This window comes from Budorcas taxicolor, chromosome 13 (assembly GCF_023091745.1).
Source record: "Budorcas taxicolor isolate Tak-1 chromosome 13, Takin1.1, whole genome shotgun sequence".
Classification (NCBI taxonomy): domain Eukaryota; kingdom Metazoa; phylum Chordata; class Mammalia; order Artiodactyla; family Bovidae; genus Budorcas; species Budorcas taxicolor.
Window position 1 is genome coordinate 74,357,824 of NC_068922.1, and position 10,380 is coordinate 74,368,203.

Consider the following 10,380-nt stretch of genomic DNA (forward strand, 5'->3'; position numbering starts at 1 on the left):
GCATTGATTACAACTTGGATGAAACTTGAGGCATTAGGATAAAGCCAGACAGGAAAAGATAAATGATATCACATATGTGTTATCTAAAAAACTGAACTCATAGAAACAAAGAGTAGTATTGTGGTTCATAGGACCAGGAGGTTGGGGGACAAGAGGAGATTTGGGGAAATGGTCCAAACTTTCAGTTATAAAATTAATAAATTCTGGGAACGGAATGTACAGCCTAGTAATTACAACTAATCTTAGTGTATTATATACCTGAAAGTTCCTAACAGAATGAATCTTAAATGTTATCATCATTAAAAAGAAATGATGGGGACTTCCCCGATGGTCCAGTAGTTAAAAATCCTCCTTCCAATGCAGAGGATGAGGTTCAATCCCTGGCTGGGGAAATAAGATCCTGCATGTCACAGAGTGTAACCGAAAAAAAGGGGGGGAGTAATAAAGTTCCAAAAGGAGAAATACAACTGATACAACTGTCATTATTTGCGGATGATGTTGAATACATTGAACACTGAAAAGAACACATCAAGATATTACGGTAAACAATGCGAGAGTTTAGCAAGATAACTGGCTACAGATCAATACACAAAAGTCATTTATCTACATTAGCAACAAAGGAAATGGAATAATTAAAAAGTTAGGATGCTGTTTACAATTTTAACAGTGCAAACCTCTAGGAATAAATATAACAAAGACAAGCCAGAACTCCACGTGGAAGAACTTATTAAAACTTTGTGAAAAGATATTAACAAGACAGAGATCGATGAGAGACCTAACAAGGTCAGGATGAGGAGGGTGATGAGAGTGTGGATGTGGGCGTGGCTGGGAGGTGCCCGGATTTCTGCCAAAGCCTCCTGATTGGCGGACACTGTGTAAGGCAGTCACAGCTCCTCGCCTTCACTTTGCCTTCTGTTCTAAGCTGTGCCTGGTCACAGCTTTGACCAGGACTTGCCCACCCATTCTACCAGCAGCATGAAGCCTGCGCTGTTTCTCCAGCTCCTGCTGTTGACTCGCTTAGCATCGCAGCTGGTGTCTGGGAGTCCCAAGCAACATTTTAGGAGTAGGTGCTGGGTCTGGGCCCAGGGGAGCGAAGAAGCATCTGGAGAGAGGAGAGGATGTGAGGGATGGGTACATCTCATGAAAAATACAGTTTCGTGTTCAGGAGTCCAAGTTTTATTGTCAGCAAGATCTAGGTTTGAATCCCTGCTCTGTTTCACACTGAGTGAGCTTAAGTAGAGTGTCTGGCCTTTGGATTTTATCTTTGTGATGGATAGAATGATAGTGGGGTAGCTGGGAGAAGAAACGGAGACGATACATGTAGACATAGAGTGCCCCTGCTGAACCGGGGTAAGTGCTCAGTAAGTATTAACTACTGTCAATGTTATCAGCTCCATCATCCAGCTTCTTCACGGATACTTGGGCCAACTTTTCAAGCATTGAAACAGAGAGGAAAATTAAATTGGCAGAATTCAACCTGCAACCTACATAATCTTAGCCTCAGAGGATATTTTGGGAGGAAAGGAAACAAAGTGTTGCATTACATTTCCCGTGTTAAATGCTCAGAGGTGCCTGCACAGTTATCAGTGATTAGCATCCACAGGAAGGTGTCAAGTTCATTTCTGCAGCCGCTGTTGCCCAGCTCCAACCAAAGAAGAGCTCTGGCCACAGTTACTTTGATGACCAAAACCAAATGGAAAAAGAGCTGTTATTCATTATCCCTGCACTTCTCCATAGAAGACGTAGCTTCAGAATATTGCAGGCTCAGGAGAGGACTATGTGTATGTCTCGTGTATCTAGGGAGACAAGGTCCTATGTTAGAGTTCTCAGAGAGAGAGTACAGGTTTAACCAAGGAAGGCTAAACAAGCTGCAAGAGAACAGGCGTATCCAAGATAGGAGCTAGCTGGAGAACCAAAGACTAAAATTTAAGGAAAGAGAGACACGGAGGCTTTATGGAAGATTGGTAAGTACCATAGTGAGATTAGGACCAGATACCCTGAAAAGGAAGCAAAACTTGAGAAGGTCAACCTCTCTGAGATTCCTGGTTCATGGACTCTTTTCCCACAGTGTTCCGCTGAGCCCCAAGCTCTCCAAAGTGGGGATCAGCTCCAATTTCTTTTTTTAAGTTTTTGGTTGTGTTGGTCTTCGTTGCTGCACGAGGGTTTTTTCCAGTTTCAGCAAGCAAAAGCTACTCTTCATCACAGTGCACAAGTTGCCTGTGGCAGTGGTTTCTTTTGTTGTGGAGCACAGGCTTAGGCACACCGGCCTCAGTGGTTGCAGCATACAGGCTCAGTAGTCATGGCGCTAGGGCCTATTCCACACTCCGCGGCATGTGGAATCTTCCCAGACCAGGGACTGAACTTGTTACCCCTGCATTGGCAGGCAGATTCTTAATCACTGAACCACCAGGGAAGCCCAATTTCTTGCACTGATCCAGTGAGCTAAAGGATGACAGGCTGAGTACTGAGTACTGTGTGTTAGTCACTCAGTCGTGTCCAACTGTTTGTGACCCCATGGACTGTACAGCCCACCAAGCTCTTTTGTCCATGGGATTTTCCAGACAAAGATACTGGAGTGGGTTGCCATTTCCTTCTCCAGGGGATCTTCCCGACCCAGGGATCGAACCCAGGTCTCTTGCATTGCAGTCGGATGCTTCACCATCTGAGCTACTAGGGAAGCCCTGGTCTCTGCCAAATTGTCATCAGCCTGAGTCTTGGCTTCTTACTCACCATCTCCGGTGTCATTTGCTATTACTGTTATAGCCCCAGCTTCATTCACCACTTACTCCTGTTAGATCAGCATGATATCCTACAGATCCCCTTATAATTGCAAATACCTGCAGAGCAATAAACCAACAAAGACTTATAGAATGCTCTTCCTATGCCATTTGCCCCAAAGAAAAGACAAGTCAAAAGGAACAAAAATTAAGATCTGGCAGGGCTTGACTAAAGGAGTTAATGGGTTTGTTCTTAATGCCTTAGAGTTCAGGAACAGAGAGAATATTGTGAGCTGGAGCCTTGGGGCAGGATCCCCTGGTAGAGATGCTCTTGGCTTTGATCTAATTTCTGGTAGATGAGGTAAAGGAATGTCTACGTAAAATACTTATTCTTCTCCAACAATAGAAAGTGGGGGACCGTGGAACTCTGACCTCTCAATCACTAGCGATCTGGGAAGATGAAACAGCTGATCTTTGCACTCTGTTCTGAAATACCCATCCTTCTTCCCATGAAAGAAGTCATCCCCAGAATTCATTTGAGATTTGGGTTCTAGCATTCTGATGCCAATAACTTGAGTGTGCTATGCGGTCTTCATCCATTTCAAAAATCATCCCTTTTACTCATTCTCTCTATGCACAAATAACACGTTAGGTCAAACCCTAGGATAAACTATTGTTTTTTTGAGTCTACACAACGAATCAGTACAAATGGACCCACACACATATGCCATTCATTCCCTTGAACCAGACTCAACCAGGGCCGATGGGGACTTAGCATTTGATCTGCAGTGATGATGAATGACCCCTGCGTGCAGGATTCTCTCAAACTCCGTCTTTGATGGAAAGAGTTCTCAGCCCAAAAATCTTATTCTACCTCCCTTTGACCACAGTAGGAGGAATCAGCGTGCCTGGTTCCCCGGCAGCTCCTTGGACTTCTGGAGTTCTGAATGTCACTCCAGGTTTCTCTTTCCTACTCTATGTTCCAGGGTATATCTTGGAACCTCCACCCTGCCGATCAGACCCGGAAAACTGTACTGATTTCTGCACACTGCAGGAAGACTGCCAACCAGGATTTCAGTGCTGTTCTGCCTTCTGTGGTATAGTCTGTACATTAAACAAAAATGTAAACCGCAAAAGGTAAGGGCCTCTCCTGCCCAGCCCTGACCGTGGCACTGCTGGTGAGGGCTCAATAGAAGAGTCTCTTCTCAGTCACGATGATGGATCTCTTTCTCTCTAACATTTTCCTTCTCTTTACCTAGAATAATTACCATAAATGTCCTGATGGCAGGAGCCTTCCTCCACTCAAGAACTACATAATCATTCTCTCCCTACCATCATATCTGTCAATCTCTGTACCTGTCTCTCTGAACACACCTCCCTGACCAACTCCTCCATCCACTGACCTGTCTCAGAATCCATGCTCTGGGACCCTGTATCTGGAGCTGCATCACTGGAATCCCAAAGGAACTCTGTCCTCTGGTTTTGCTCATCCTCTTTTACCAAACACCACACTTCCAACCCCCCACCCCCAGTGTTCCTGGGTTCTGCGGATGCTCCAGTACCAGAGATGCTCTGATTACTTGCCCAGGCATCATCACTGGCCCCAATTCTGTTGAACAGGGAGAACTCCCAGAAGAGAGCAAGCGTATTACAGGCCCGATGAAATGTCTGGTTTCTAATCCTATCTTGCGACCATGTCTTTCTGTGACCTTGAGTAGGACAATTCCCTATTTTTGCCTTTCATGTCCTCATGCAGAAAATGGGGACTCTTTTTTTTCCAGCCTTGCATGATGGTTATGGAGGTCCAGACAAGATCTCAAGAGACCCACAAGACAGGAGACATAACCAATGAGCTTCTAAACTATCTTACTCTCTGCTACACTTCCTGCCTTGAGCATAGTAGCCCACATAGGACCCTGGTCCAGAGTGATCAAATATGAGCCCAGAACTAGATCTCTGGACCCAAATCTTGGCTTCACCACTTCTTGGCTAAGTGATCTGGGCCACAGCTTCCCCATCTTTAAAACTGAAATAGCAAAAGTGAAATTAAAGTAGAAAATCCAATCTTAAAAACATTGCTTGCCACATAATACTATCTTCTTTCCTTTCTGTATAAGTATTAATTGCTCAGTCATGCCCAACTCTTTGTGACCCTAAGGACTATAGGCTGCCGGGCTCCTCTGTCCATGATATTCTCCAGGCCAGGATGCTGGAGTGGGTAGCCTTTCCCCTCTCAAGGAGATCTCCCCAGCCCAGGGATCGAACCCAGGTGTCCCACATTGCAGGCAGATTCTTTACTGTCTGAGCCACCAGGGAAGCCTTTTGCCACATAATAATTACTCAGGAAAATTTAGTGATGAGACAACCACTTCTCTCTCAAGACTGGCCCTTACCATTCAGCTCGACATCTTTCAAGGCTCCACCTTGGAAGGCACAAGCCTAAGTCTGAATCTCTGTGTTCTCTGGGTTCTCCGAGGTTCTGCTTTCCCTATGACATGAGGACTTAGCTTCACGGTCTTGTTTCTTTTTATTTTTTTAATTTTTATTTTTACTTTATTTTACAATACTGTATTGGTTTTGCCATACATGGACATGAATCCACCACGGGTGTACATGAGTTCCCAAACATGAACCCCCCTCCCACCTCCCACCCCATATCATTTCTCTGGATCATCCCCGTGCACCAGCCCCAAGCATCCTGTATCCTGCATCAAACGGTCTTGTTTCAATCATGGAAGTAGTGGAAAATTTTAAAATGATATCTCTAAGAAAAAAACTTCATCTGGTAACATTTGAAAATGTTTTTCTTCTACAGACCCAAAACCGAAACCTTGAGAAACAACGGGGTTGGCAAGTGAGACATATTTCCCAGAGCATTTTGTAAGTATCAGGGTTGGACCTGGGCTTCCCCAGACAAGTTTTCTCCAGTTTTCCTCCTCCAGCCTCTCAGGGGACTCACAGATTCCCAAACGGTCAGAAGAGCCTCTTGTCGCTGATGGCCCCGCCTCCATTGTTCCCCTCCTGGGGCTATGTCCTCACTCCCTGGGGCAGGATGTGGTCCAGAGTCAGTTCTGCAACACAGAACAGCAAAGGAGGCTGGGTCATGGCCCAGGGGGAACTCAGGACACTCAGATCTGAATCTATGCCAGGGACCAGGGTCTGCCAGCCTCTGGGTTGATAGCGCCCTGGGCAGGGAGTAGAGCTGAACCCTTCACATTGTGTGGCCTTGGTCAGCTCACCTCATGTCTCTGAGATCATCAACTTCCCCATGGGAAAGACAAGCAAACATCTGTCCCTCGGATTCTGTGAGGATTACATGAGGCCATGTGGAATGGAAGAACCTGGTCATTGTAAAGACGCTGCATAGGTTAGAAGTTGCCAGCAACTCACACTTTCTGAGTTCCAGGCTTTTCCTCTTAAAAAAAAAAAAATAGGGGAGGATTTCCCTGGCATTCCAGTTGTTAAGATTCCGCACTTCTGTTGCAAGAGGCACAGGTTCTACCCCTGGTCAGAGAACTAAGATCCCACATGCTTTGCAGCTTGGCCAAAGCAAAACGTGTGTGTGTGGAGGGGGGTGGTGGTGGGGGGATTATCTTTATTATTTTACCAGTGCTACAAGAAAAGGGAAAAAAATGGAGTCCTCTGTAACTCCACCATCAAAAGAAAGCTACTCTTCATATCTTGGAGCGTCCCCTGTGGCTCAACTGGTAAAGAACCTGCCTGCAATGCGGGAGACCTGGCTTCTATCCCTGGGTTGGGAAGATCCGCTGGAGAAGGGAACGGCTACCCACAAAGAGTCAGACACGACTGAGCGACTTTCACTTCACTTCACATCTTGGTAGCATTTTTTTTCAGGCTGTCTGGGGGGAAATGAGGAGCTTAGAGTCTTCTAACAGCCCTTCTGAAGTCAACAGAGTTTCCAAGTTAGAACCTTGGTATTTCAGCTTAGAAACCCTGCACTCATTAGATAAATGGTAGCGAGCAGAGGCCAGGGAAGGTGTTGAAGTGCACGTGGACCACAGTTGCTCAGGTCCTGAGGAGCCAGCCATGCTAATTTCCTCTGCACCGTATAATAATTAACTTCCCGAGTCACACACTGGCCAGCAACCAATGCACCAACACTGTGACCTAATCCAGGACCCGTGCAGCATTCACTGTCGGATCTGTTAGATCCTTGTGTCACAGTGTTTGCTCTTCCCAGTTCTGCAGCCTGCCCTCTGCAGAATGGTTCCCCTCAACTGACAGTTCTTACTGTGGAGACCCCATTGTTGGCTGGGAAGTTTCAGGCAAGGTAGAAGATGGTAGTACCAGTGAGAGCCTGAAAAAAAATACTGATCTTATTCCCAGAAAAGGCAGTGTCGAGCTTCCTGTGGAGACAGGGAATGGAGGATAGCATAGACCAGGCAGATCCTGTCACAGTCTTCCAGGAAACCTGGACTCTGCTGGGTGTTGTCAAGGGCTTCCAACTTTGTCAATGAGAACTAACATTTTTAGCCATGATGCCTTCATCTCACGGGGTCCTCACAGCAACAAGAATAGACAGTTTATAGACAAACCGAGAATTGTGGAGTTAAAGTAATAATCTCAGCGTTAGCCAACCGGTCAGTGGTGGAGCTGGATTACAAACCTGTGGCTTGGGGTGACAAGCCCAAAGGATTGTCACCGTGGGCAATTTAGTTCATTTCTGCTAAGTAGATTCTCACACTTCCTATTTCCGCTGAATGTTTCCACTGATGCTTTCGTCCAGCTGTCAACTCGTGCTTCATAACTCCTTTCTAAGCCCTTTCAGGCTTAGAAACCTGCCTCACTAAACTTGGTCTTTTGCCAATGCCCCAGCCACTCTCTCTCCAACTAACCTCTAACTCAAGCTCTTCTTTCTGCCCAGAATGTCTTTCTCCCACTTTTCAACAAACTCCCACTCATGTTTCAAGTTTCGTATTAAATAAAAGATCTCCATGGAAGCGTCACCAATTCACCCCAGACAGAATGGTTCTCTTGTCTTTTCATGGAACCTTATCTTGGTCCTACCTTCTACTTTATCACACTGTACTGTAATTGTTTACCTTAGTATTTTCTTTATCTAGAAAATGAGTTTCCTAAAAGTAGAAACTGTGTCTGATTTCTATGCCACGGTACCCCAAAACCCAACACCATGCCTTGCACATAGTGAAAAATGAAAGTGTTAGTTTATCAGTCATGTCCAACTCTTTGCTGCCCTGTGAATTGTAACCCCTCAAGCTCCTCTGTCCATGGAATTCTCCAGGCAGGAATACTGGAGTGGGTAGCCATTTCCTTCTTCAGAGGATCTTCCCGACCCAGGGATCAAACCCAGGTCTCTCACATTGCAGGCAGATTCTTTGCCATCTGAGCCACCAAGGAAGCCCATAGTGAGGACATAATTCTGACTTCAAATGAGGATGAGAAGCAGGCTGGCCAGGTGCAGCCTAATCCTAACATTTCATGAATTCTTCTCCCAAAGAAAATCTTCACTGGCTAGCCCAGAAGCATTCAAATGGAGCTGTCTGTTTCAATTTTTGTCTGCTGGACTCAGGTGTTTTGCAAATTCTTTTCCTTAAAGACTGATTTATATTTAATTTTGAAGATAGAAATAGAATGAAAAACAAGCAAAAAAGAAGTGTGGAAATATCCCATTCATAAGGGGGTCTAGGAGGGAGTAAGGGCTAGGGGTCCTGGCTGCTGTGGGACTCAGCCCAGCTCTGCGCTTACTGACCTGGTGACACTGGATATCTCCAAGTCTTCAGGGCTCCAACCTCTTCATCAGTAAATGGGTGAATTGTGTCACGAGACAAAATGAGATGAGACAGATAAAAGCACACGCCACAGTGCCTGGCAGAGAGTCTAAGGAAAATGTGACTATTATTATTCAGTAATCCCAATTCCTTGTTTGCCCAAAATTCTTGTTTTATAAAGGAATCAAAGTGTACATTCTACCTTAAACTTTATGTTTCTTAAAAAATTTTTCTCTAGGTTCCATATACGTTAGCTCTCGTGTGTCTGATGTTTGAAATAGCTTCTAAGATGGAACAAGGCATATCTATGAAAAACACTCCATCCCTGAAAGACTGTGTGATTAAACCAAATAAAAGCTCAGCTAATTTAACAATGATCTCGATTTCTCTATTAAACCTCCAGCAACTAAGAAAGATGTTGCTTCTCTCTTCGAGTCCCATGTAAATGTTAACAACTTGGAAATTTGTGGTCACCTAGTCCCACGATTCAATGTTGCCCCAATCACATCTCCTCCAGATGAACTTTTCCCAAGATACATGTATGACAATTCTATATCCTACTCCTCTCTTATGTGACACCCTTCTTTACTTGTGGATCCCTGATAAATCCTGCCTGTGACCTAGAAACATTGTTCAGAAAACTCTGCAGTCTCCTTTATCACCTGAGTTGACCAGGTGTGTCCAAGTTGACCTAGTGAGCTGGTCCTCTCATATGAAGTTTGACCCATTCAAACGACAGCTATCAAACTTCCCTGGTGATCCAGTGATTAAGAATTTACCTACCAATGCTGGGGACGTGGGTTTGGCCTCTGGTTTGGGAAGATTCCACATATCTTGGGGTGGTTAAGCTGGCAAAAAACACAACAACTGAGCCCATAAATCCTAGAGCCCTTATACCACCAGTAGAGAGTAGCCCCCACACACGGCAACTAGAGAGGACCCAGCACAGCCAAGTATATACATATAAAGTCAAAATGTACAATCCTCCAGCTACAAAATAAATAATTACTAGGGGTATAATGTATAACATGATAAATATAATTAACACCTTATGTTATATATGAAAGTTGCTAAGAGATTAAATCAAGAGTTCTCATTATAAGACAAAATCTTTTTTCTATTCATTTAATTTAGTATCTATATGAGATGATGGATCATCACCAAGGTTAGTGTGCTAATCATTTTATGATGTATGTAAGTCAAATCATTCTGCTGTACCCCTTAAACTTATACAGTGGTGCATGTCAATTATATCCTGATAAAACTGGAAGAAGAAATAATAAAATTAAACTAAAAACAAATAAACCAATGAAACAAAACAGAAACAGACTCATAGATATACAGAACAAACAGGGGGTTGCCAGAAAGGAGGGCATTGGGAGAATGAGTGGAATAGATGGAGAAGATAAAAGGTATAAATTCCCAGTTACAAAATAAATGAATCTCAAAGGTAAACTGTAAAGTATGGAATAATCTCAATGGTTTGGTAGAAACTGTGTATGTGACAGATGGTAACTAGACTGATCACTTTGTGATGTATAGAAATGTTGAGGCACTATGTTATACACCTGGAACCAACATAGTGTTGTAGGTCAGTTATGTTGTTGCTGTTCAGTCACTCAGTTGTGTCCAACTCTTCACGACCCCATGGACTGCAGCACACCAGGCTTCCCTGTCCTTGAACACCTCCCAGAGGTTGCTCAAACTCATGTCCATTAAGTCTGTGATGCCATCCAACCATCTCATCCTCTGTCGTCCCCTTCTCCTCCTGCCCTCAATCTTTCCCAGCATCAGGGTCTTTTCAAATGAGTCAACTCTTTGCATCAGGTGGCCGAAGTATTGGAGTTTCAGCTTCAACATCAATCCTTCCAATGAACACCCAGGACTGATCTCCTTTAGGATGGACTGGTTGA

The 10,380-nt window shown here is 44.4% G+C and overlaps 1 protein-coding gene across 1 annotated transcript; it reads left to right on the forward strand.

The window, feature by feature from the left end:
• The first annotated feature begins 975 nt into the window (after positions 1–975).
• Positions 976–5,575, forward strand: WFDC13 (WAP four-disulfide core domain 13). The gene is made up of 3 exons (XM_052651403.1): positions 976–1,063; positions 3,704–3,854; positions 5,533–5,575. The coding sequence occupies exons 1-3, from the start codon at positions 976–978 to the stop codon at positions 5,573–5,575; spliced, it is 282 nt and encodes a 93-aa protein (XP_052507363.1).
• The last annotated feature ends 4,805 nt before the right edge of the window (positions 5,576–10,380 follow it).